Source organism: Oryza brachyantha, chromosome 7, assembly GCF_000231095.2.
Source record: "Oryza brachyantha chromosome 7, ObraRS2, whole genome shotgun sequence".
Taxonomy (NCBI): Eukaryota; Viridiplantae; Streptophyta; class Magnoliopsida; order Poales; family Poaceae; genus Oryza; species Oryza brachyantha.
In genome coordinates this window covers 2,914,018-2,941,606 of record NC_023169.2, presented here as the reverse complement: position 1 = coordinate 2,941,606, position 27,589 = coordinate 2,914,018, and the positions used below count along the sequence as shown (strand labels likewise).

General features: G+C 38.0%; 2 protein-coding genes across 2 annotated transcripts; one reads left to right on the top strand and one right to left on the bottom strand.

The window, feature by feature from the left end:
• Positions 1 to 1,527: 1,527 nt before the first annotated feature.
• On the top strand, positions 1,528 to 10,769 carry LOC102709858 (protein argonaute 14-like). The gene is made up of 22 exons (XM_006658286.3): positions 1,528 to 2,292; positions 3,105 to 3,298; positions 3,470 to 3,610; positions 4,001 to 4,131; positions 4,658 to 4,788; positions 4,873 to 4,979; positions 5,068 to 5,200; positions 5,275 to 5,391; positions 6,500 to 6,607; positions 6,692 to 6,763; positions 7,220 to 7,339; positions 7,422 to 7,560; positions 7,648 to 7,775; positions 8,043 to 8,171; positions 8,289 to 8,443; positions 8,548 to 8,610; positions 8,776 to 8,839; positions 8,929 to 9,049; positions 9,878 to 9,951; positions 10,047 to 10,141; positions 10,227 to 10,258; positions 10,407 to 10,769. The coding sequence occupies exons 1-22, from the start codon at positions 1,528 to 1,530 to the stop codon at positions 10,604 to 10,606; spliced, it is 3,219 nt and encodes a 1,072-aa protein (XP_006658349.2). The 3' UTR covers positions 10,607 to 10,769.
• Positions 10,770 to 16,801: 6,032 nt separating this feature from the next.
• LOC102709579 (protein NUCLEAR FUSION DEFECTIVE 4-like) lies at positions 16,802 to 19,156 on the bottom strand. The gene has a single exon (XM_040525664.1). The coding sequence runs from the start codon at positions 19,079 to 19,081 to the stop codon at positions 17,198 to 17,200; it is 1,884 nt and encodes a 627-aa protein (XP_040381598.1). The 5' UTR covers positions 19,082 to 19,156; the 3' UTR covers positions 16,802 to 17,197.
• Between the last annotated feature and the right edge of the window lie 8,433 nt (positions 19,157 to 27,589).

Genomic DNA, 27,589 nt, shown 5'->3' with positions numbered 1-27,589 from the left:
AGCAAAAGCTCACTATGTTTACATGGAAAACTAATACACCATATAGTATCCCTCCTATCCAAAGATTTAGATTGAGGATTAGAGTTGATCGTTACATATATTCTAACGAATAATATCACATGGCCAAATCAATAGACAAGGGTTAATTCTACAAGTTTATTTATTGTTTCACTTTTGCTTCACTTATTTTGTGTTGAACAATTTCCATCTTTTCTCTATAATAATTGGTTGTAGCTTTTATAAATCAAAGGCCAGAATAAATGAATTCCATTTAAAAAATAAATCAAAATGATACAATGTCTAAAGGAAAAAAAAATCAACCATAGAGGTCCCCTCCTAACTAACCAGAGATTTAGATTTAGGACTAGATGACAATTTCATATCAATCTGAGTAACTAATATCACATAGTCAATAGAAATAGAAAAGTACTAATCCTACGAGTTTTATGTTTCTTTTTTGTTAATCTGATTTGTGTTGGTTCATTTCCATCTTGACGTACAACCGACTATATGAACACTTGCGCCTCTTTTGCCAACTCATCTCAATAGACGCTAGGCCTAGACAGTTGGCATGCTAGCTTAGTTGCATGGATGTCTTGTACCTCATAAGACGAATCCGGATATATTAGGATGTGTGCGAGGTACACGGAGTACGTGGACCTTGGGGTCAACAAACTTATTGCAAATTACATGTGGGAGGAGATATCATGGGAGTCACATGTTGCAAATTACAAGCGCCTACGTCCACTCACAACTAGGTGGACCTATTCATCCACTCGCGAGTGAATTGATGCCACTTGATACAGTGAGTCCTAACGGCAGCTTCAATATGTATTTCAAGGGGGTATATGCATGAGAGAGAAACGGTGCTAGGCTAGAACTTTTAAGCAAATATGATTTATTTAGACAACTGGTCTTAGATTCAAAAATCATTTTAATTAGCTAAACTATTTAATGTTGCACGACGAGGAAAGATGAGAAAGAGATTTTTTTTATCTCAGCGGATTGACCTTAGTATAAGTTATTTAAGTATAAACACATAAAACATACGTACGTGCGCATATATTTAATCAAATTAACAACTTTGATCAAATTTGATGAAATTAACAACTTATGACACACATATATATATATATATTATATTATAGCGTTTTAATAAAACATACTACCTCCGTTTCATATTATAAGACTGACTAACCTTGTCTATATTTATTAATTGATGAATGTATATAATTTATATATATATTTAGATTTATTAGTATCTATATGAATACCTTGTCAATATATTCATTAGCATGTATATCAAAAAGAGTTAAAAGATGCCTAGGCAGGCTGCTCCTTTCCACGTAGGAAAGCCTAGGTGCACGAGGGGCCCACGGCGTGACGGGCTCCGCCTATAAATTGTGCCCCCGCTTCTCGCCTCCGGTCTCCAGAATTCTCCACTCGCTCGATCGATCGCCCCCACGCTCTTCCGCGTAGCTCCCCTCCCTCCATCTCTGCGTGCGTGCTCCCAAACAAGACCCTGCCATGGCGTCGCGCGGCGGAGAACGGCGCGGCAGGGGCAGAAGGGGAGGGTACCAGCAGCCGCAGCAGCAGCCGTACGGCCCCGGTGGCTTTGGTCGAGGATCTGGAGGAGGAGGCTGGTACCAGCAGCCGCCCCCGCCGTATGGCCGCGGAGATGGCTTTTGCCCTACGTCCGCGGCCCCTATTCCGGCCGCTCCTGCGGTCCAGGTCCCCGCGGTGGCTTCGACCTCAGCAGCGCAGCCGGAGCATGCGACCGAGAAGAGTTCGGCGCCGCGGCCTCTATCGTGGGCGGCGGTGGCTGCTGCGGCGCCAAAGCCTCGACCCGCTGCGGTGAGGCTCGTGAGGGACGTGGGGACGCTGGCCGTGGCCGGCGGAGCGCACGATCCCCTCGCGCCTGGATCCCAGAAGCCAGCGGCGCCCACGGTGGCTTCGACCTCAGCGCAGCCGGAGCATGCGACCGCGTCTTCTAGTTCGGCGCCGCGGCCTCTAAACTCGTCGGCGGTGGCTGCTGCGGCGCCACAGCCTCGACCCGCTGCGTCGGCGGTTTCTGCCCTCGCGAGGGACGTGGGGACGCTGGCCGTGGCCGGCGGAGCCCCCGATCCCCTCGCGCCTGGATCCCAGAAGCCAGCGGCCCCCATCCCGCTGTCGACAAAGCGCATCGCGCCGCCGCGGCGACCGGGGACCGGGACGGTTGGGGAAAGTATCACCGTGCGCGCGAACCACTTCCTCGTCCGCATCACCAACGACGACTCGATCTACCTTTACGACGTAAGCCTCCCTAGAACCTTAATTATGATCATATTACCTCCCTTCACCTCCTACATCTACATGCCGCATTCACTCTAATCGTGGATAGAGATTTTTCACAAATCGATGTGGTATTCAGGTTGAAGGCGTTCAACGGAAGTAGCGCTGCGATTCCGTACTGGAGTGCTTTGTTTTTAGCTTTGATCTTTTTTGTTTCTTTATCTTCTCCACGCGGTAGTTTTTGGGCTGCCGTTTTGGGGGAAAAGCGTCGCAGGGGCCATGTGCCGTGCTTGGTCAAGTTCAGCTCTCGACTCGTGCTTGCTATATCACCATTGCTGGCCTCTCTGTCTGAATCCTGGCTTGGAGGCAATGGCAGTAGCCTCGTGCGTCTGTCCAGAGCCTGTTGCGGATCGAGGAAATGGTACGTTTTGGTCCACAAGAAGGTTGCCCGGTTGATGAGCTAGTAGAGTTCATGTGTTTAGAGACCGGATGAGGAATCGAGGCCAACCATGAAAAAGGAGACGATGGCGAGATGAAAAAGGAGACGATGGCGAGGGGGGAGGGAGAGGGAGAATTAGGGTTAATTCATTATATACGAATCTTAAAGCAATACTAGACAGCAAAAAAAAGTGACAGATGTTTCAAATGATAATCATCTGACCACTAATTAAAAAGGAGGAAATGTTATTGATGTCCCTAGTGATTAAGGGTAAGATTGGGTAAAATTAAATGAGAGCTGGTTGATGGTACAAGTTTATGAACAGGTTTTAAATGGTATCGTTGTTACCGTTTCTGCCCTTTTTTATGATCAGACTACGCCTACTTCTTTTCAGGTAAACTTGACCCCTCAGCCAAAAACAAGGCGTATCAACAGGGTACTGATCTCTGAGCTCTCGAGGTTGCATCTCGCCGATCTCGGTGGCATAGGTTTCGCCTACGATGGAAGCAAGGCCCTGTACGCTTCAGGAAAGCTGCCGTTCGAGTCAATGGACTTTAAGATCAAGCTGGGTAAAGACCTCAGGGAAATGTGAGCACCTGTCACCTCTAGTAACTAATGTTTACTACATTTGTGCATTCTAGCTAGGAAATATACTTGTGGTTTGTGGATAATGAACTACATTTAGTGAACACTAGTTAGGCTACCTGTGTATGAAATGCAGCAGCTAGCTAACGATCAACCGTTTACTTTTTACTTCAGGGAGTACAAGGTCACACTTCGACTTGCCGGCCAAGCAGATGTGCACCGCTTGCAGCAGTTCATCGCCAGCAATCATACGGATTCGCCTCAGGATACGATCCAAGCACTCGACGTTGTCCTGCGGGAGTTCCCTTCTCTCAAGTATGATGTGTTTCCCACCTCTTTTTTTTAACTCTCCGGTACATTTTACTGTACATTTTACTGGTAATATTATACTATCAGTATATCAGTAGAAAAAGAGACTTTTTATACTTTGTTAATTACTTAGTTAGCAGTATTTTATAATTTTGTATTTTTTGCAATAAAGATCATAATAAAAATGACGATATTGTCCCTTTAAATTTCTACTATACCTAATATTATTGGTAGTATAATTTAATCACAGTCGTCCAATAAAAATAGATTAACAGTGTGGATTAAATTATACTATCCGTAAAATACCTGTAAAATGTATCGGAGTCAGCTTTTTTTTCTGGTAAAAATATACTATTTTGTGAAATGATGTTTACACCATGTGATGATTTCTTGCAGCTATGTCACCGTTTCTCGGTCATTCTTCTCCCCTGTATTCGGTCGACAAGACATTGATGGTGGACTGGAATGCTGGAAAGGATACTATCAGAGCCTGCGCCCAACTCAGATGGGGCTCACATTGAATATAGGTTTGTATAATCATCTTAAAATACTCTTCTTAAATTTTGGGTACATAATCATACAAATATGCCCACATTCAGTTTCATTTGTCCCTTCGTATTGAAACTATGGCGTGCATATCACACTTCCCATTCATTTGCTCTGTTGTTTTTCCTCGTTTTTTTTTTGTCAAAGTAGACAAAACTTCAAATTAATCTTTGTTCATCTGTGTTTAACTTACAAAGCAAGCCTATTTATATTATATGCCTTTGTCTGCTAGGCATTTATGGAAATCGGCATCTCCATTAGTGTATGGAACATTTTTACAGTGTTTTACATTGTACATGTAGCACTCAAGGTAATGTGAACCTTCAAAGATAGGAAAGGAGCAAACAGATGAGTATGTTCTATATCAAATCCTGTTAGATGAGCTCAACGAAATATTTTACAGTTCATTTTTTATTTGCGCAAGATTTGCTTATGCATGCAGCTCTTTTCATGCATGGTCTAGCACTGTTTTTCTCTCTTAGTTGTGTACGTCCCCGTGCTTTTCAGATATATCCTCGACTGCATTCTTCAAACCTATCAACGTGGTAGAATATGTCCAGAAGTGTCTGAACATATCTACTACCAATGGCAATGGTCGTGGCCCTAGACCGCCGCTTTCTGACACTGATCGCCTGAAGGTACAAATTTCTCAACCAAAAAGTTTGGCACACGCACTTATCTATTCTCACTAACTTCTTTGTTCTACTTAAAATTTGTTCCAGCTTAAGAAAGCACTATGCGGTATTCGTGTTGAAACCACACACCAGAAGGGAAAAAGAAGCAAGTACAAGATAACTTCCATTACATCTGAACCACTGAGTCAGCTGAAGTAATTAGTTTTCTCTTCTCCCCTTGCTTATGTTCTCTATGGTCATATTTTCTGGCTCAACTTGTATCTTGCCATTTACTGTTTCTAGCTTTCCTTTGGATGGAGCTATCCAGACAGTTACTCAGTACTTTTCGGAACGGTACAAATACAAGCTGCAATACACGTCTTGGCCCTGTCTGCAATCCGGCAGCTCTCCTAGTCCTATATATTTACCAATGGAGGTAATTTTTTGGAATTTTTTGTCCATGGCTCCACATGCATTACGCTAACTATTATGAATATAACAAATATGCAGGTATGCACAATTATAGAAGGGCAAAGATACTCCAAGAAGCTTAGTGATAAGCAAGTGACTGGCATCCTGCGATCAACTTGTCAGAAGCCCCGGAACAGGGAGCAGAAAATCAATGAGGCAAGTGTCCAGCCACTATCTTCTTTTGTAAGACTAGAAGTTAAGAGTTACTCTCTCCATCCAAAAAAATACTTTATTTTTAGCCTACCTCTCATATGCCTATACTCCACAAAACTATAAAGACCATAATGTGTTCCCTACTTTTTAAAATCTAAATGAATTTATCACCTATTTTATCAAATGCAATAATTACTCAAAAATAAAATCTTGGTGGGACAAACAAGATGAGCTAAAAATGAATATTGGTTCCCTACTTTTTAAAATCTAAATGAATTTATCACCTATTTTATCAAATGCAATAATTACTCAAAAATAAAATCTTGGTGGGACAAACAAGATGAGCTAAAAATGAATATTGGTTCCCTACTTTTTAAATCTCAATGCATCTTTGTACTACTTTAACAATTACAATAATTGCTCAAAAAATAAAGTCTTCGTTGGACAAATAAAGTCTCTCTAGGACTAAGACAGCACCCTCTTAGTGCTTATATATCATTCTCAAAATGATTTTTCAAGGGTAGTTCTATGCATCTCTTTATTTAACCTATATTGTCAATAAACATTATTAACCCTGACATACCTGTGTTACCATTCTGGAAAATATGTGTGTTTAGTTCAACATGCATTTTGCATTTACTCAAAAATTCCAAAACAGGCGAGTGCAGTACACATAAAGTGGCTCATATGCCTAAAAAGGTAAACTTTACACCCCACAGTTTTGCAAGTTCGTACAAATTGATGACTACGCACATGGTTCTGTTTTGATGTTTTTAATCATCCAACATCAAGGTCATCTTTTGGCATATTAAAATAAAAATGCAAATGACATATTTTAAAAAATAATTTGCGAATAAAATTTTTATATACGTATTCATAGCGATCTAAAAACCGAAGCTGGAAAATAACTTTGGCGAAAAAACCTTAAAATCAACTCTAAATTTAAGGTTGAGAATTTAAATTTTAATAATGAATTCGGTCATGAGAAAAACAAAATCGCTCCTGATATTAGCTTTTGAATAACTACTGGGACCGTTCTGATCTTTTAACATGCAGCCAAATTGTGTTATAATTGCTAACAATCTATCAAAATTGTGTTTATCTAATGTAGATGGTTCAACACAATAACTACCCAGCAGATAGGGTGGTGACGGCGTTTAGACTTGATATTTCCAATCAAATGGCCGATGTGACTGCCCGTGTGCTGACTGCGCCCACGGTAGCTAATCTACAAGTCTACAACTCATTTTGATGTTTTATCTCCTGAGTTTTTGTACTAATCTGGACTTTTTACGTTATTCAGCTGAGATACCATGAATCTGGAAAAGACAAAACTTGCCAACCCAGCGTTGGGAAATGGACTATGGTGAATAAGGTGATTCAGTATTTCAGTGTTGATGCCCTGCCCCTGAACTGAAATTTATCAATCACTTTTTTGGCAGTAGCTGATGTTGAATGCTCTGCACATGGCGTTTGTTTGAAGAGCAATTTCTCATCCGTAAGAAGGTATCACGAGGTATTACTGTTTTTTATGTAAAATTTGATACCTCTTGGTATCTTAGATACTAGAAAGTACCAAATTTTATATAGAAAAAAGTAATACCTAGTGGTACCTCCTCAAGGATGAGAAAAATGCTCTTGCTTAATGAACATTAATTTTTTCATTTTCAAAGATTTAGTGGATGGCACATGAACGCCTTTAATATGAAACTATTGACATATGCAAACAAGAGATATTGTGGGTCATTAAAATCGGTTGTCTGCAAACTAAAATTTGAATAGCCTTCTTTCTGTTGTTCACTGATACGTTTATTTATGTTTTTTTCCCCAGAAAATGGTTCAGGGAGTTACAGTTCAGAACTGGACCTGTGTGAACTTTTCACGTATGAGTATAATCGCGGTGCAGAAACTATGCGATGATTTAGTTTTTACATGCAATTCCATTGGCATGGTGAGCTTGTTTATATATGCTTATGAATATAATAACTTGGAATCGTTAGTCAGCACATATCACGCCATGTTTGTCTTTGTAGAAATTTAAAAAAATGCCAGAGATAGAGATTCGGTCAGCTAATCATGATAGTATAGAAGCTGCCCTGAGCAATATTCACTCCATGGCTCCTAACCTCCAACTGCTTGTTGTGATTCTTCCAGATGTTTCTGGTCATTATGGTATACACATATAAACTTTCTTATTCAGCTAATATGCCTGCAAGATATTCCAGGATAAATTTCAGTGCGATGTGCACAATTTTTCAGGGAGAATTAAGAGGGTGTGCGAGACTGAACTAGGGATAGTATCTCAATGCCTCAAGCCAGGCGGCAAGCATGTGAAGTCCTCTAACAGACAGTACCTGGAAAATGTTTCACTTAAAATCAATGTCAAGGCAAGCCTTGTTTACGGCCATGCTCTGTTTGATATGTGGTTTAGGTGTTCAATGGAGGAGTTTTACTCTCGTCCTTTCTTTTGTACCTCGAGGTACCGATACCTCGTGGTACCAAATTATTTCTGATCGTTGGATCAAACGGTACACATCCTACTTAGCTAGATCCAATGGTAAGAAACGATTTGATATCTCGAGATACCAGTATCTTGAGGTACAAAAGAAAGGATTTGAGTAAAACTCTCGGTATATTTACTCTTTCTTAATCAGGTTGGAGGGCGCAATTCAGTTCTTCAGCGACCTCTTGTACCTGGTGGGCCAGAAAACACAACAATAGTTTTTGGTGCTGATGTTACCCATCCTGCTCCCGGAGAGGACTCATCAGTGTCGATCGCAGCGGTTAGTTTCTTTCATTCCCTACCGGCAGTTGTTTAATTCATCGTTGAACCAAATTAAACGAAATTTCATTAGATAATGAAATGGAATTATTTTGTAAAAAAATCACATATGACGCAGGTGGTGGCCTCTATGGACTGGCCTGAGATCACTAAGTACAGAGCCCTTGTCTCTGCCCAACCACCTCGGCAGGAGATTATACAAGATCTCTTCACAATGGCTAATGTCTCGGAGAAGGCTAATGTCTCGGTGAAGATATATGGCGGAATGATCAGGTGAGTTTTTGTCCTGAGATTTGATAATTGACAATGGTGACATAGTGGCTTGAAATTTAGGTGCTTCATCCACATTTTCTTTTCTTTTCTTTTCTTTTTTACAGGGAGTTAATTATTGCATTCTGTAAGAATGGCAACCGTAGACCTACAAGGATAATATTTTACAGGTATCCACTTCAACTTATGCCTCTATTGCATCAATTTGTTAGATACGTAGAGAAATTTAGATTGTATTATTACCAAGAACAGACCACACAACTCACATATCATGTGATATATTACTCTTGCGGATGAAGCCAGGATCTGTAATTGCTAGTGTTTTATGTACCCAGGGATGGTGTAAGTGACGGGCAGTTCTACCAGGTTCTGCTCTATGAGCTGCACGCAATTAAGAAGGTAATAATATTTCCTTTTGTACGTAATTCTACTTTTATCATGTATGATTGATTCATGATGTTTGGTATTCTCCTTTTTTCTGTATAAAGGCTATTAAATCTTTGGGCGAAGATTATAACCCCATGGTGACATTTGTGGTAGTCCAAAAAAGGCACCACACAAGGCTCTTCCCTGGGGAGCATACCGACAGTAGTGGGAACATTCTTCCAGGTATATAATCGCCTACTAATCCTCTAGTTATCCCTTACCAGAAAAGCAAAAAACACATTAATTAGTTTATGCCTGTGATAGTGTCTTCTTAAAAAAAGTGAGTACAATGTATTTGTGATAGCACACCTTGCTCAAATGAGTCACTCATCCGAGGGTGCAAATCTTATCAAACACATATCATGTAAGTTGTTCACTAACAAATTAGATAACATGTTGACCTATCATGACATGCTTGTGAATCTCATGGACGTAAAAAGGGCTAGTTAGTACTTAGGCAAGCAATAAACATGCAAAATAGCCACCATTATTTTCATGTTACCCCTCCCTTTTTTTTTTCTCTGAACTAACCAACATTATATATTTGCATATGGAGGGAGTACTACATACGAAACATTTGTAATGAACAATATCACAATATTGACTTATTAGAGGATCATGCATTTTCATGTTATTTATGAAACAAGAATGAGTGGTTCATTTGAACAAATTCCAAGATACCCCCTCTATTTTTTTTATATGAGGCTGTTGACTTTTATGTTTATGTTTGATTATTCATATTATTCAAAAAATATATAATTATTAATTATTTTATTATAATTTGATCTATTATTATGAAAACTTTAAGTATAACTTATAATTTTGCATATTTGGATAAAATTTTTAAATAAGACAAATAATCAAATGTAAATATAAATATTAACGGCGTCATATAAAAAACATGGAGGGAGTAGCTGACCAAATTGCATATATCTTGCAAGTTGTAGTGACCCCAATGTATGTCATTAAAAATAGATTGTTTGATTGTGTCTAGTACACTATGATCTGCAGGAACCGTGGTTGACACTCATATTTGCCATCCTAGTGAGTATGACTTCTACCTGTGTAGCCATGCCGGAATCCAGGTATATTTACACAATCAATTTCTGCTTATCATGGATCACAAATCTTTGTAGACGACTGAAATATCAGTGATGCGAAATTGCTCTTCTCTGTCCAGGGAACAAGTAGGCCAACTCACTACCACGTTCTCCACGACGAGAGCGGTTTTTCTGCCGATCAGCTGCAGACGTTGACTTACAATCTCTGCTACACGTAAACTTCTCGATTCTTTCTCAGCTTTTACGTTGTTAGTTGTTCCCGCCATCAACCTGAGCTGATCTTTGCTTTGAAATTGCAGATACGCGCGGTGCACCCGGTCTGTGTCGGTTGGTAAGAAGTTTTCTTCCTGCTCATTATGCTCTAACTATCGATATCTATGTAATTAGGCATGATTATCTTGCAGCTTGGATTCTTGGGGATCATTTATATTTTATTTCATTGTTTTCCTGAAGATAACATATCCATCCTGTTTGTGCAGTCCCGCCAGCCTACTACGCTCACCTGGCGGCCTTCCGAGCGAGGTACTACGACGAGCCGGCGGAGGTCGCCTTGGACGGAGTGGCCGGCGGCCAGCCGGCGGAGGTCACCTTGGACGGAGCGACCGGCGGCCAGCCAGCGGCGGTGCGCCGGCTACCGCAGATCAAGGAAAACGTCCAGGATGTGATGTTCTACTGCTGAATCGGCTTCCGAGTTTTCATCGTTTTGTTGGTCGCGCGTCAGTGTGCAAGACTGGTAGTGTTAATCTGTAAACGCTGAACTATATAGTATGGTATTCATTTCGAGTTGTTGCTGTTGCTGAACTTGTGATCTGCGCTGCTTCCAGGGGACACCTTGGGCTCGTTTGCACCTCATTATGCCAATGAGTCGTAAAACGAACAAAATCATTAGCATATAATTAATTCACTATTAGCTTTTTGCAAATTTGATAAATTGGTTAATCCATTTTAAAAAAAATACTATATATATATTTAAAATATAATGTTTAACAGTTTAGAAAATAGACAAAAAAAAGAAAAAAAAATTGGTTCATGTGCTACTTGAGAATGCGCCCATTTAAGATCTTCAAAATGAAGGTGTTGTGTTATGGAAGTGGAAAGACTGATCAAACAGTATCCAAGTTGGCCACTTGACCTATGTTTCCATGGTCTACCTAGCTACCTTAGGTTTGCCAGCCATGCCACACCTACATTTGACAAATCAAGACATGCCCTTACCAACACCAATTTTTTCTTAGTTGATTCATTTATATGCTATCCATTGGAAATGCGTTATTATCATTTCTCGTATGTGTTGTGTGCTAGCTCTTATCCCATATGTGTTGTGTGCTAGCTCCTGTCTTGAATGGTGGTTTTATCAAAGGGCATGGAATTTAGTTGCTCTCTTTTAAATACTTTTTGGCTTCTTTAGAACGCATGAATGTACAGTAATAAAATAGGATTACATATGGAAATATAAGATTGATTGATATATTTGCTAGTCATATCACGAATGTGTTGTTATCATTTTTCTTGATTAAACTAATAAACTTTGGCCCTCTCATATCTATCGTCCCACTCAACGTTTTCTTCGTACGATTGTGCAATTTAGTTGGTGTCACTTTTGAACCCTTACATAAATGAATGCATAATGTGGTGTTTAAAGAGTAGCAGCATAAAGGCCACATTCTTTGATGGATAGGTAACCGGCATGTAAAACATAGAAACATATTAGCATATAATTAATTAAGAATTATTAGCTATTAAGAACTTATAAAATAGATTCAATGATTTCTTAAAGTAACTTTCCTATAGAAAGTTTTTAAATATTTAAAAGCATGCTCATAAAAGAAAGAATATGGTCTGTGAAAGTAGGGTGAAGAACACAACCTTTCACTCTTGTACCGAACTTTTCATGCTAGAGGAATTTGCCCTATCAACTCTCTACAAATTAAAAGACATTTTTTCCATATTGCACCTTTCTTCCCAAACCTGCCCCGTTTGATGACCTATTGATGGCGTATAAACCGACAACGGATTATAAACCGTTGTCGGATTATATATTTTAAAACAAACGATTGGGCTGTTTGTTTGCTGCAGGTATGCGCTTGATCTTATGTATATACTTTGTCCCGCTCATAGTACAAGGTATTATACCATCTTTTGGACAAATTAGCGATACACAGAAAATACTAACATAAATCTATTAAATGAGACGTGTTTCGAGAGTGACAAGGTAAGACGAAGAAATGAATTAGAATTATTGGATGGGACAACAATTACAGTAAAATAGGTTATATTATAGAGTTGCAAAATCACATATATTATGATTAGGCCTATTCAAACCTCGGGTCGGGTATAGAAAAAGCCCGAATAAAAAACATTTTACTTAAACTTTCGGATTTTTTTAGGCTGTAATATCTAGGCTCAGGCTAGGCCCAGTAAATGATCAGGCCATATCGAGATTGGGCTTTTTACACCAGGCCGGGCCCACCGGGCCTAGCCCTAATTTGAACAGGCTTAATCGTAGGAGTATTAGTCTTCGTGTTGCCATCAAGTAGCATTGGCTCCAAATCACTGTCCAAGCAGACAAACATCCGCACTATTGTTGCTTAAGGTGGTGTCTGTGACAAGAGATTTATTTTTAGTCTCTTGTCCTATCGAATGTTTGGACATTTATTATAAATAGTAAACATAGACTATTAGTAAAACTCATCCATAATCTTGGACCAATTCGCGAGACGAATCTATTGAGCCTAATTAATCCATAATTAGCCTATGTGATGCTATGGTAACCATGCTCTAATTATGGATCAGTTAGGCTTAAAAAATTCGTCTCGCGGATTACCACTAGTTTATGAAATTAATTTTTTTATTAGTCTATGTTTAATACCTCAAATTAGTGTCCAAACATTCGATATGACATGAGGCTAAAAAGTTTAGCTCCATCTAAACAACCCCTGAAGCACGAAGAAGTTTGTTTGACCGTCCAATCAGCCCTGTTTCTATGTATAAACTTGAGAGCGATGGTTTTGCTTTTTCATTGGAAAAGTTAATGGGCATATTTATAAATACAACTTTTATATATATATATATATATATATATATATATATATATGAAGCATCTATCCTACTATCAGGTGTAGCTACTCTCTTCACGTCTAAGGTGCAGAAACACCTCTATACATATTTCTTCTCTCTTCCAACAGAAAATACAAACTCTATACGTGTAGTTATATCATTCACATGAGATTTAATAGTGTCCATACTTTTTATTGGGTGGGGGCAAAAACAGTTATAAAATGTTTTTCATCGTAAACGTGCAGGGAGTAGCTATACCTGGTAGTAGGATCTAATTTTTATATATATATAATATATATATATATAGTGTTCTAATAATAAGGCTAGAAAATAAACTATATTAAAAAGTTCTAAAAGTTACTCTAATTTAAAGTTAAAAATAAAAATTTTGGTTTATAAGTATAAGTGGAAGAAAAAAATGTTTTATTTATCCTCACCCGAAGAGGATCGATCCGGACGGTCCAATAACGCATGGACAAATCGTCCATCCATCACAGATCGGGGTAAGCAATCTGCACAAGTGGTATTTGTGCAGACGTACCAAAATTTGAAAAAAAAGGCAAATGACAAATTTTATAAGAAAAATGATATATGAATGATTTTTAAAATAATTTAAATGTTAAGGGTAAAAAATAAACTGTGGCACGAAAAGAAAAATATACTCTAAATTTAAAATAAATAATTTATATTTTAGCTTATAAGCGTAACAGAGATGAAAAAGATGGTAGAGTGCTTTTAGACCTGTCTTCCCGTCGTCCTTCACCAGCTCAACCGCGGAACACTGCCACGCAATTATGGTGGCATAATAACCATTAATAACCATCATTGAATTGCTTCTCCTGATCATCTTTTTCATATGGCAGAGCCCCAGAGGGTACTGCTCTGTTTTTCTAGATGATGATGCTTGGTCAACCGGGTCCCAGTTTTTCCATGTATAGCCAAAGTTTAGATTTTAAAATATTAATTTAGAGTTGATTTATTTGTTTTTCTTTATTATATTTTATTTTTCAGCATTTATTTTAGGTAGCAAAATATGTATATAAAGTTTTAATCATAAATTATTTTTTAGTCTTTAATAAGTGATTTCCCTTATGCTTCTAAACAATCAAAAATACGGTTGAGACCTTCACGCAAGTTACTTCAGTTGTGTTTTTTCTTAACAAATGATAAAAGATATTCTAATTTTTAATAGCTTTTTTGTTATTAAAGAAATCTTACATACGATTTTTCACTAAACACATCTTTTAATTGTTCAAGGAGCATGTCAATGGAAACCGAGGAAGCAGCTTCAGCTAGAAACCATGTCAAACGCACCCTTAAGTAAGGTTGCTAATTTGATACACCATCTATAATCAATGTAAAGTTAACTTAAATATGAATATGTACTGTGATAATACATGACTCACTTATCTCTCTCACACAACTCATTAGAGTCTGTGCTACGTCTAGCTACGAATCTGCGACTCTCTTTTCTACGTTCTCATCTTCTCTCATCCACCTAACCACAAATCCGATGAGTCCATTCTTATAGCTTGTCAATGTCACATTAGAACATTTACAATGTAATGACTAGAAGGATTTCCATCAAATTAAATGAGTTGTCAAGATGACATGACAAGTGATTAAGGTCATGTTTCTTTCAGCTTACAATTATTATAATATAGATTATTGAGTCAGATTACTATAACCTAGATTGTTATAATCTGTAGTAAAATAAGTTATGAGTTGTTTCTTTCCTAGATTATTAGAGTCTAGATTATTATGTTTGCTAGTCTAAAGAGGGAGTGGGGTGGCATGGTGGGTAATTTTTCACCCAATAATCTAGAAAAAGCTCACCTAAATGAGCTTATCAGATTATAATAAGCTAGGCTCTAGATTATAATAAGTTACATCAATAAGTTATCAGTTTCTTTCAGCTTACTCCCAATAACCTGAATTATAATAATCTCAAGCCGAAAGAAACATGGCCTAAATAGAGAAAGAAAAGAAAACCATATCTTACCTGAGATATACTTTTTAGACAATACTCAACATATATATAATGAAAGATGGGTAACATTAAATTTAAATATGTGGATTAGTAGTGTTTGTATTGTAAGAGTGATATTTAGTACTTAATCCTATTTTTTGTAACATGGATGGTATACAAATCATGACTAATATATTACATTAGGGTTGCTCTAATTATATTTGGTCTTGGTCCAAACACGACAATTCTGTTGTAAATATCACAAGGATACACGTAATTATATTTGTACATGCCAAATTTTGAATACGAACGGATAGATCATGTACCTCAGTACCTACACTCCATCACCCATCACCTCAGTACTTAGGACGATTAGGCTTATCTTCTTAATTCCTTGTAAATGTATTCAAAACATCATGGAAGACTACAAAAATTCAATAAATTACATTGGTTGAGCTTAAGGCTTAGCAAATTCCTAGCTTTGCACGTTCAACTTACATTCTCATTTTTAAGATTTTATCACTATTTAGATGGTACAAAACATTACTATCTGTGATCTTAAGGATAAAATGGGTCTTTCAACGGGATCAATCAAATATGTAAAGTGGTATAACAAATTAAAGTGTTTATTTATGCTACAGTAAATAGTGGTTATCTAGAAGTAGAGAAGCATGTCCTTTCTCTGTCATTGCAATTTGAAATGCCGTCCTTTTTAGGAGTACCTGCGGAAGCGAAGAAACAAAGCCCTGTTTAGTTAAAAAAAATCTAAAAAATATCACGTCAAATCTTTGTACACATAAATAAATCATTAAATATATATGAACAATAAAATTAATTATACAGTTATGGGGAAGTCGTGAGACGAATCTTTTAAGCCTAATTAGTATATGATTAGTCATAAGTGATACAGTAAACAACATGTGCTAATGATGGATTAATTAGAGTCAAAAGATTCGTCTCTTGGTTTCTAGGCGGAATCTGAAATTTATTTTATAATTAGATTATGTTTAATACTTTAAATATATAATCTACACGTTAATGTGATCTCTGTCATAAAAATTTTTGGAAACTGAACTCAGCCTAATAAATGAGAAAGGTCTCTCCACCTAACTCGCCGGGCACTTAAATTGCTCACATTAATCAAATCAGCCAATGAAAACATATGAACGTAACTCTTTCTTTGAAAATTGAGCTGGGGGGCTGACGGAATATTTCCAGCCGAAAATAATTTATGATAAAACTTTAATATATATATATATATTCTTAGTGATTAAAAGGTAAAACTAAAAAAATAAACTACGATAAAAATATCTTTAGAATCTACTCTAAATTTAATGTTATAAATTTAAATTTTAGCTTACAAAAGATAAGTAGAAAAGATAAAAGTTGTCAAGCTATAGATGTATCACTCTCCAAGACCGATAGTACGGCATAGAATTTGTTCTTTTAGATTTTCGTTGCCACACTTACCAAGTTTGTAAATTGTGTGCTTGTGAGAATGTTTGTATAGAAATTGCATAACACTTTTGAAGCAGATTTTTAATATCACAGAAGTCATATAATCCTTAAATAGTTATCACAAAATCATATAATATAGAGAATCTCATAACAAAATGAACACCACCAAATCCACCATAGTTTATAATTTATTGATTCATCCGTTTCAAAATATAAATCGCATCACTAACAAGGAACTAATAAAGAATTACAATCACCTTATAGTTAAAAAGACCAATAAAGAGTTACGATCACCTTATAGTTGTAATAAAGAGTTACAATCATATTATAGTTTAGCATGTATATAATATCGATGGACGTTTTAATGGTGAAAAGTTTAAAGTTTAAAATTAGAGAAAAAAAGATGTGCGAGTTAATAGGTGTTACATATAATATAAACCTTATCCTATGCGACATGGGAAAAGGTAATTACCCAATATATTATAGAATGCAGTGAGTATACTTATATTTACATTCGACATAATTTGTTGAAATCGTGGTGACACGAAATCAAAAGTTTCCAAAGCAAGTAGCAAAAACTTGTAATTGCATGAAGAAATTCCCGATGTGTCGTTGTTGGGTGTTCACCGAATTCACAACCGGATTTGGGAACTCCTGATTTTTTCTTACTCTCGTGTGCTTTTGTAATGCTAGCTTCCATGCCACGTCAGCAACGAGTTGATACACATCATCATTGACTAAGTCAACCTACCACCAAGCACTCTCACCACCTCATTCTTTGCTTCCTTAGACCGCCGTTGACTCCTCCTCCTCCGGCCGCCGCCGCCGCCGCTGCGGCTGCTCGACCGGCAACCGGCCTCCCGCTCCCTCTCCGGCGGCGGAGCCGTCGCGGAATCTCGCGTAGATGTCCCCCTTGTAGAAGCTCCACGTCCTCCAGACGAGCACCAGCGAGACGAGCGCGCCGAACACGGTGGCCGCCGTGATGATGAGGAACGAGTGCTTGAAGCAGTCCACGCCGAGGCACACCTTGTCGCGCCCGGCGCCGGCGGCGAGGCCGCGGCCGGGCTGCCGGTCCGCCTCCGCGTCGTAGAGCCTCCCGGCGACGCGCACGTTGAGGATGTAGGAGCCGACGGGGCTGGCCATGCCGCCGAAGTTGTAGAGCGTGGAGTAGTACTTGAGGCCGAACACCTCGGAGATGATGGCGAAGACGAGCGGCCACTGCGCGCCGAAGCAGAAGCCGATGATGACGGAGGCGGCGTAGAGCGACCGCGGCACGCCGAGCGCGATGAGGAGGTGGCCGGCGCCGGCGAGGAGGAGCACACCGGTGAGCATGAGCGGCCGCGGGAGGCGGTACCGCTCGAGGAACACCTCCGAGGCGAAGCCGGCGGTGACGCGGCCGGCGTAGTTCCAGATGCTGATGAGCGAGACGAAGGTGTTGATGCTCTTCGCCGGGTAGCCCAGCGACTGCCCGATCTGTCCCATGTTGTCGATCGCCGTCAGCGTCCCGCCGACGCCGCAGATGGTCGCCACGAACAGCACCAGCATGTCCACGCTCACCAGCGCCTGCAGGATGGTGTAGTCCTCCCCCCTCGCCGGCGGCCGGAACATGGTCTTCACCCACCTGCCCATGCACGACGAACACGCCTCCGCCGGCGCTGGAGACGAAGGCCGCCGCTGCTCTGCTTCCGTCTCTGTCTCTTTCTCCTTCTTGGTGGTGGTGTTCGACATTTGGACGTGGTCGAGGACGGCGATGGTCGGCGGCAGTTCGGCGGCGTCGAGCTCCTGGCGCTCGCGGTGGATCTTGAACTCCTGCTTGATGACGACGCAGAGCGGGAGGAAGAGGATGATGAGGAGCGCGGCGGCGGCGCAGGCGTAGGCGGTGCGGGAGAAGGCGAACTGCCTCTGCACGACGATCATGACGAGGAGGTAGCAGGCGAGGCCGATGGAGATGTAGAGGAAGCAGAAGAACGGGTCGCTGCTCGTCTCCTGCCCGCCGCGGCGGCGCGGGTACGGCATGATCCGTATCGTGTGGACGAACACCACCGACACCGCCGCCGGCAGCCACGCGATGAGCAGGATCAGCGACTTGGCGTCGTCGCCGTAGAACGCCAGGTAGAGCTGCGTGTACACGGCGCCGCTGAGGCCGACGAACCCCTTCAGTATCCCCAGCACCACGCCGCGGCTCTCCGGGAAGTTCTTGACGCAGGTGACCAGCGCGCCGGTGTTGGCGAACGACTGCGAGTTGGCCCCGACGAACACGTACAGGCACACCAGCCACACCGGCGGCGCGCCCGTCCTCCCGGCCACGGCGAGGTACACCATCAGGTACCCCGACAGGTTCATGGCGGCGCCGATGGCCAGCACCACCCACGGCGGCGTCACCTCGTTGATGAGGCCCGAGAGCACGCCGAGGTTGGCGCCGAGGTCCTTGAAGAAGGAGACGGTGTTGAGCGTCCTCTGGTCGTAGCCCAGCGCCTCCTTCAGCGCCCGCGAGTAGATGCCGAAGATGTACGTCGCTCCCGACGCCGTCAGGATCAGCAGGCTCGCGAACACCGTGAACCACCGCCCCACCGCCACCTGCCGAGCGAACGCCGCCGTCAGGATCACGCGGAGAGGGTTCCCCACCGCCGGCGAGCCGCCGCCGCTGCCGGTCCCCGCGTCGAACACCATGGCCGCAACTTGGCTTAGCTGTTCTTGCGGGGGTTGGTGTGTGTGTGTTTGTTTGTTAGCGAGGTGGGATTATTTATTTATAGAGTGGAGTAGTAAAGAGGTTGAAAGGGGTTTGAGGCGGCCTCTCTTGCACATTGCTTTCTTGGAATGGACTTAACATGTGTGGTTTTCATTCTAGAGAGGGATAGAGGACTAGTGATTTGGGGAAAAAGTGTACCCAAATATCGCACATAATATAATTAGGATTAAGTTTATAGCTATAGCTGATTCAAGATGAAAATAAGTGATATATACATGGTTGTGCAAAGACTTCTTAAGTAAAGAACATGAGTTGCGTTTGATCAATTACACTATCCCTTCTTGATTATTTTTTCGGTTTTTATGCGCACGCTTTTCTAAAATGCTAAACATTGTGTATGTTGAAAAGGTTATATAAAAAGTTAATTATCTCACCTATTATAGTAGATTCTTAATTTTATGGTAGTTAATTGTATTGTTTATACCATTGAATTGCTTTAAAAAATCAGATAATATTTTATCTTTTATCATCAAAAGAACACATACATGATTACAATATATTCGGACAAGATGGTTTAGGTAAAAAAAAAGACTTTTTTCTTACCAATAGGGTGAGTATCATAGAAAATGCGAAAATGTGAGACAAGATTTATCGAGGGAAATAGAATATTATTTGAGTGTGCTTCCATCTTTTCGCTAGTTTCTTCTTATAAACAAATTTTGAAATTTTAAAACTTCATTTTCAAGTTGATTTGTGGTTTTTTACAGTATTTGTTTTTAATCACTATAAACATATACATAAAAGTATTTACCCTAAATTACTTTTCGTTTGCAATAAGCCATTTTATCTTTCTTAAAAAAGCGAAAAGATGTGAGTCATTTTCCTTTATTTTTCTGAAGAGATATCCCTATTCCGCGGAGAAAGAAATAAGAAAAGACAACAAGAGCACACACAAGGATGGCACCAATGTCAGCAATGGACCCCCACCTTGTAATTTCTTGCGGTGATTGCCACCCATGCCCCCATGAATCCATGATTGATCAATCAGGCAGTCGGACTTGGACGCACGAGCTTGACCTTAAGGAGCAAATACAGTGGCATAACACAAGAAGGTGATGGCAAGAGAGTGGTGCTAGTGCCATCACGGTTCTACTCGTCGAATAATAAATGAGATCCTCTCTACAGTATTATACTTATAGTATTGTAGAGACGGACTTATACAGCCTATAAGAGCCACATGTGCCAGAGGATCTGCATGTAGACAGGTATTACCTCTGTTCGTATTTACTTGTCACTATTAAATTTTATGTAAAAAAAGTTACCAATCCTATATAAACACCAAAGGGTATATTTGTAAATAAAAATAATTTATAAAAAGTTTTTATATACATGTTTTTAGCGATTAAAATACGAAGGCTAGAAAATAAACTTCGATAAAAAAAACCACAGAATCAACTTTAAATCTAAGGTTGAGGAATTAAATACAGGGACTGAAAAATAAACGGTATATTTTCAAATAGGACAAAATTACTTAACAAAAAAATTATCAAAAAAGACTCGGTTGGCGTCCTCAATGTCTCACTGATTCATGATGGATCCAAACCTCACATGGCACTCACAGGGGGTAACATAAATTCTATACCGGTTATTCCATGTCTCTTAATTAATCAGGGACGAAAGCTACGTGTGAAGCGTGATGTGTATGGAGGGAGGCGTCGGCGGGAGGAAGCGCATGCAGCATGTGGGAACCCACCGGAAGACCCGCTTGTCTCGGCCAGGTTTCAAACAGCTGCCGAATTTACTACGCCCTTCGTCACCCTTAGGCTTTGTTTAGGGATTCTTTAGTTTGTAAAAAAAATTTTCGCAAAAACAACACATCAAGTTTTTAATATATATTTGAAGTATTAAATGTAGTCTACTTACAAAATAAATTTCAGATTCTGCCTAAAAACCACGAGACGAATCTTTTAAGTCTAATTAATCCGTCATTAGCACATGTTGGTTACTGTATCACTTATGGCTAATTATAAACTAATTAGTCTAAAAAATTTGTCTCGCGATTTCTTACGTAATTTTGCAATTAGTTTTTTAGTTTATCTATATTTAAAATGCTTTATTTAAATATCTAAAGATTTGATATGATGTTTTTTGAGAAACTTTTTGACAACTAAACAAGGCCTTAATTCCTAAATTTTTTTTCCAAAAACATCACATCGAATTTTTGGACACATAAATAAAGCATTAAATATAGATAAATCAAAAAACTAATTACACAGTTACAGAAGAAATCTTAAGACGAATCTTTTGAGCCTAATTAGTCCATGATTAGCCATAAGTGCTACAGTAACCAACATGTGCTAATGATAGATTAATTAGGCTCAAAAGATTCGTCTCGCGGTTCCAGGCTAGCCATGAAATTCGTTTTTTCATTCGTATCAAAAAACTCTTCTGACATCCGGTCAAACATTTGACGTGACACTTCTCCCAAAATTTTTCTCAATCTAAACACCCCCTTAGTTTCATAATATAAGAAGTCTGGCCTATATTCATATGAATGTTAATAAATCTATATATAATATAATATATATATATATTATATGCATTTATTAATTGATGAATTTAGGCAAGGGTAAGAAACCTTATAATATAAAAGGAAGACAATAATAAAACTTCTCTCGGCAGGGGTCATCTTTTAGGTTTCTTAAAGAAAAATTCCAAACAGTATATTTGTAAACAGAAAATAATTTACAAATAAATTTGTATATACTTATCCATGGCGATCTAAGCAACAGCTATAAAATAAACTGTAATGAAAAAACATCAAAATCAACTCCAAATTTAATGTTAAAAAATTTAAATTTTGGCTTATGAGCATAACCAAAAGCTAAAAGATGGGGTGAATACACAAAGCATCCACTTAATTATAAAAATAATGTAAGAGTAAACTATGTATTTGAAAAAGATTAACATTTTTAGAAAATGTATTTTTCTAATGGTGTCGATTAAATAATCCGTGATAATAATCCAGGGAGGTAGCTAAAAATAATGTGTCCCATGCTATCAGATACAGTTTGTACGTGTTGTAAGCATCCAGCGTTTGTAGCACGTTTAATATAGAAAAAAGAAAGATGGGCCATCAGTTTGGCTTTGATGTCCTTTCTAATCTGGCAATTGCCAGGGTTAACTGAGTGATTTCAGGGGGTCTTAGTCCAGTTCAGTCCAAACGAGGGTCCTACCTAGCACAAAAAGACAAAACTACGTCATTTACTTATGTTGTGTGTCCACAAAGACTTTAATTTTATATGATCATTATACTAAAATTAGTAAAAAAAAGAACATATACTTTGGGTTAGAAAAAAATAGAGAACAAATGTAGTACAATTTGGAAAAGCAAAGGATATTTTAGTCTCTGTACTCATTCGGTTCCATATATAATATAAGTTAATATATCATTCACATTTGTCATGTAATATAAGAAATTTTGCAATCCTGAAACAGTACTTTATTTTTCATCAATCAATTTCTGTACAATTTAATTCTTCATCTACTAACTTATCTCTTTATCTCAGATCAATTAATTTTTGTACTATTTTATTTCTTCACCTACTATCCTTTTGTGACGTAATTTGTACCATTATACTTTGCATAATCTCTTATATTGTAGAATAGGTTGAGTAGCTTTTATATATTTGTTTTAGACAATGGAATAATATTTCAGCCTTTGTTGTTTAGTTCACAAAAATTTTCACCCAAAAACATCACATCAAATCTTTAAACACTTAAATTAGAGTATTAAATATAGATAAAACTAAAAACTAATTGCACAGTCATGTGAGAAATCGTAAGACGAACCTTTTGAGCCTAATTAGTACATGATTAGTCATAAGTGCTACAGTAACCTACATGCGCTAATGACGGATTAATTAGGCTCAAAAGATTTGTCTCGCGGTTTCCATGTTAGTCGTGAAATTCGTTTTTTCATTCTTGTCCCAAAACCCCTTCCGACATCCGATCAAACGTCTGATGTGACACGCAAAAATTTTCATTTCACCAACTAAACACCCCTAAGGCCAATTATTTCGGAGCTCGCGCATGAATAAATTTCACGCAAGCTTTTATATATGTATACGTGAGATAAATTAAAAATGAATTCCTATGTGGACCGAGGAAGTGATAGAGACGATTAGGTCCAGTAGGAAGGATTAATTAGGCCACCTAACCAAAGGACTAGCTATGGATCAAGACGCCCATATCTACAGACTAGACTACAGGTGGTTTATTGGTCCTTTTTATTGTGTAGATGGAGATTTCAGGACCATTAATTAACTAATCGACTGGCCATCTTGTGATGTATAATCACCATGGAGTTTTCTTTTCTTTTAGTAGCTCTTAATTAATGTGTTGCATTCAGGTGGGTTCGTCCTGTGTTGTTTTCAATTTATTTCCATGTGTACATTGATGTAATGGCTGTGGTGTAATGGTATTACTTTATCTAAATGTGAGACAATAGGTTTAACTCCTAATTAACTTACATTTTTTTTGAAGTTAAATAAAAAATTCTTGCAATTCAGGTAGCATTTGACTCAGTTTATTGAGCAGATTATCTAACTGACAATATATAACAATAAATTAAATATTTAAAGAAATGAGCTTGTTAAATAGGTTGAAAAAAGTGGTCTAAGTAATACGGTAGCAAAAGGTTTTCTTAAGAATATATATTTTTTAGAATGTTGGAGTAAACAATCCATTTCAAAAAAAAATTGTCATGATTTCAGTTGAGTTTAGAACGGTGGAGAAAACAAACGTTCTAAGGATTGCAGTATTTTAGAAAAGTGGAGAAACTTTTCGCTTCGCTTATACTTATCCTTACGAGCCAAAATTTTAATTTCCATCCTTAAATTTTTAGTTGATTTTGTGTTTTTTCATCGAAGTTTATTTTTCAATCTTGGCTTATAGATCCATAAGATACGTACATAAATTTTTTATTCATAAATTATTTTTCTTTTATAAATATGTCATTTGGTTTTTTTCTATCATAACACCCCCCCCCCCCCCCCTTAGGATACATAGCCATGTAACCTATGTGTGCAAACCTGTAATTCCATCCAGCTATATGTGACATCAGCTTGCACATTCCATGATAGAACAAATTGTCAAAGTTCTTCTTTTTGAGATTTGCATTTCTTTGCTGCTAGTACCATTTTCCTGGCTGCTGCTGTGGTAGTTAGGTTTTTGACTACCTGCATGACTTGAAGCATAAGCGTCTTTGCAGTATTATTGCAGCATCTTATTAGCTTTAAGACTATTTGGTCTCCAGGTCTCTGTTATCCTAGATATTAAATCCTTGCTGCTCTTTGCCTCGTCCTTCTTGGAAACAAGGTTGGACTGCTACCAAACCAGCATTACAGGAGTAGCCTTTGCTGACTTGAGAGTTCAGGTATTGTCATGCCTGTCTTTTGCTGCATTCCCACATTTTTATCCTTTTTATTAAATTTTCAGTAGGATTGATGAGCGTGAACCTGACATAATGATATGCATCATGAGTTCGTCATACATCTGATTATGACTGTTAGGAGGGATCAAGGTTGTGTTTTGGATTTTTGAAAGAAAAAAAAAGCAAATGGCATATTTACAAACAGAAAATAATTTATGAATAAAACTTTTATATAAGTGTACATAGTGATCTAAAACCAAAGCTGAAAAATAACTTATAATGAAAAACATCAAAATCAACTCCAAATTTAAAGTTAAAAATTCAAATTTTGGTTTATAAGCATAAACAAAAACCAAAAGATAAGGTGTAACCGAGGATTTGTGTGATTTTGATAAATTTGCACTGGCAACTGATAAGCTGAAATTTTACTTGGCGATTTTCGCATGGAACATAATAGATCATCTGAAGATCATTATTTTGATATAGTATAATGCAAAAGTGAATAATTGGATGAGTCCAGTTGTACCGGGTGTCACGTGCTTTTCCTCTTATAGATTATACAATATTAGGGGAACATTTCTTAAACTCCTAAACGGTAACACTTTAGTAAAAAAAACCTTTGTATACATAAGTTTGTTAAAATAATTCTTTAAAACAACCTACCAACTTTGCAATAGTTAATTTATTAGTTTATACCCTCAAATATTATCATGAAACCAGATAACATATCATCTATCCATTCATCTGTTGACTCTTTCATGCCATCTGGTTGAATTTCTATATATTATTGAATGTTCTTTTTTCAAGAATTACATGTACTGATGCACTAAATTGTTCAGTTCAGAACCAACCCTGAAATGGAGACTGGTACTTTGGAATATTGGAATTGAACATAAACTTTTAGTAATTTCATAGGAATCAAACTATAGGAATCAGGAAAGGAGCCCTAAGGTAAAGGTCGCTGCTATCCTTGAGAAGTATAAAGATCTTTCCATCTTAACTTCAACTGTCTAGCTAGCGCCTTAAATTCTTAACTAAATAAATTACACAAAAGTGGAGCAAACGGCATACTATAGCAGAGTACCCCAATTCAATATTTGCTAAGTCATGGTAACCTCAAATATTATTTGCTTGGAAAGTATTACATATATTACGATGATTGTGCTATATAAAGGTAAGTCATTATCATCCTCGTCATCGTCTTCACCGTTTGTTTCTTACTCAATTACGTAATGATGTTCTTGTTTTGTTCTTTTGAGAGAGAGAGAGAAACGCAACATGTCAAATTGACAATGCTACAAGAGATCATTTTATCTTTGGGGCTTTTATAAATTTATAATTGTTTTTTTCTAAATTGCAAGGATATCACTCGTTTTTTTATAAATTGCAAAGATACCACTCGAATAACAGCTCTAGTGATATTTTTATAATTTTCTAGTGTCAGTTTTGTAATAATGTTTTAAAGTAGTGGTAAATTTGAAATTATCCCTTTATCTTTTCAACTGAGACAAGAGAAAAGGCTATCCACTCAAACATTGAAAGCCCAAGCCGTATGTGTCAAGTGTCAAATTGTATCACTAGACCTTATCATCTTATAATCTGATAGTAGAGGTGTGGTTTCCCTAGAATCTTTTGGGTCGTGTATTCAGCCTGAAAATAAATTAAAAGCTAGTGCATGTCTGGTCGTAAAAGGTATATCAGATTATTAGTAACAAAATTTGTCAAAATTCTTTTTGAATTCTTCCTTTCATTTTCTCTGCAGCCCATGCTTAGTACAGTCATTTCTTAGTTAATCTTGACCAGAATATTCCTTTCGTAGACTCGCACAAATATATAGCTAAGGGCCTGCAGTGTTGCACATGGCTAGATGAAAATGAAATTAGATTTGATATACACAACTCCTATCTCCTGTTTCTGTAATTATGATTTGAGTCCTATCTATGTTTTGAAAGTAAAATTAGATTTCATATACATGCTTAGCTTTTGTATAAAACTTATCTTCCAATCCGCACAGTTAGCTACCTAGATTTAGAGATTATTAAATATCCCAGATTTTGGGATTTACAATATGATAGATGGTTTTTTGAAAAAAAATAAAAACGAATACCATAATTGGAGGGTGGCCAGTGCATATAGATCCAAAGTTCCCAACAGCTTTATTTAGCCTCTCTTATCAATCCATCTACTACTATTAAAACTGGACACAACATTACAAGGTTCTAGAATGCCTGCAAGATAAGATCACTGTAATTTCATTGACCTCTGACAGAGTGCTAGATATGACGGCCAGATTTGAAATTCCCCAGGTTGCGTGTGTGTAACCTAATTCAGATTATGGTTAGTTCAAAAATATCACATCGAATCTCTAGATACCTAAATAAAGTATTAAACATCATAAATATTAAAACTAATTATATGAGGGAAATCATAAGACGAATATTTTGAGCCTAATTAGGATGTGATTAGCTATAAGTGCTACATTAACCAACATGTGCTAATGACGGATTAATTAGACTCGAAAGATTCGTCTCGCGATTCACAGACAGAATCTGAAATTTGTTTTGTAATTAGACTACGTTTAATACTTCAGATATGTGTTTAAAAATTTGATGTGATGTTTTTGAAAAAAAATTGCAAACTAAACAACCCTAAGAAAGCGACTGACACTAAGCATGAAAACTTAAGACTTGCAGTATTCTTTTTCTCTATTTTAATTGTTGATATCAGACAATTATGCCTACAAGGCTACAAAACCGACCAATCCTACATGAAAAAAAACATGCAGAAGGCCACGATTTGCTATTTTACCCAATTACAGTCAGAAAATTAGAGTAGCTTCCAATTTTAATATATTAAGATTGTTTCACGTAAATACTTTCTCTATCTGAAAATAAATTTATCTTTCTAGCTTAAATTATTTAACGGATGGAGTATATTGACTTTCGTTTAATCAGTTTGCACAAAGTTAGTATGATAGAAGAGTGCTTTTGAAAAGCCACCGGAAAACAAACCAAACTTTCAAGAACTCACCTGCAGATGCAAGAACCATGACATA

What these genes read in the sequence shown, in the direction of transcription:
- LOC102709579 (XM_040525664.1), bottom strand. Translation starts at nt 19,081, where the DNA reads ATGGTGTTCGACGCGGGGACCGGCAGCGGCGGCGGCTCGCCGGCGGTG.
- LOC102709858 (XM_006658286.3), top strand. Translation starts at nt 1,528, where the DNA reads ATGGCGTCGCGCGGCGGAGAACGGCGCGGCAGGGGCAGAAGGGGAGGG. An exon ending in CGGGAGTTCCCTTCTCTCAA is followed by an intron (nt 3,611 to 4,000) that starts GTATGATGTGTT and finishes GATTTCTTGCAG; the next exon opens with CTATGTCACCGTTTCTCGGT. An exon ending in GAACCACTGAGTCAGCTGAA is followed by an intron (nt 4,980 to 5,067) that starts GTAATTAGTTTT and finishes TACTGTTTCTAG; the next exon opens with CTTTCCTTTGGATGGAGCTA.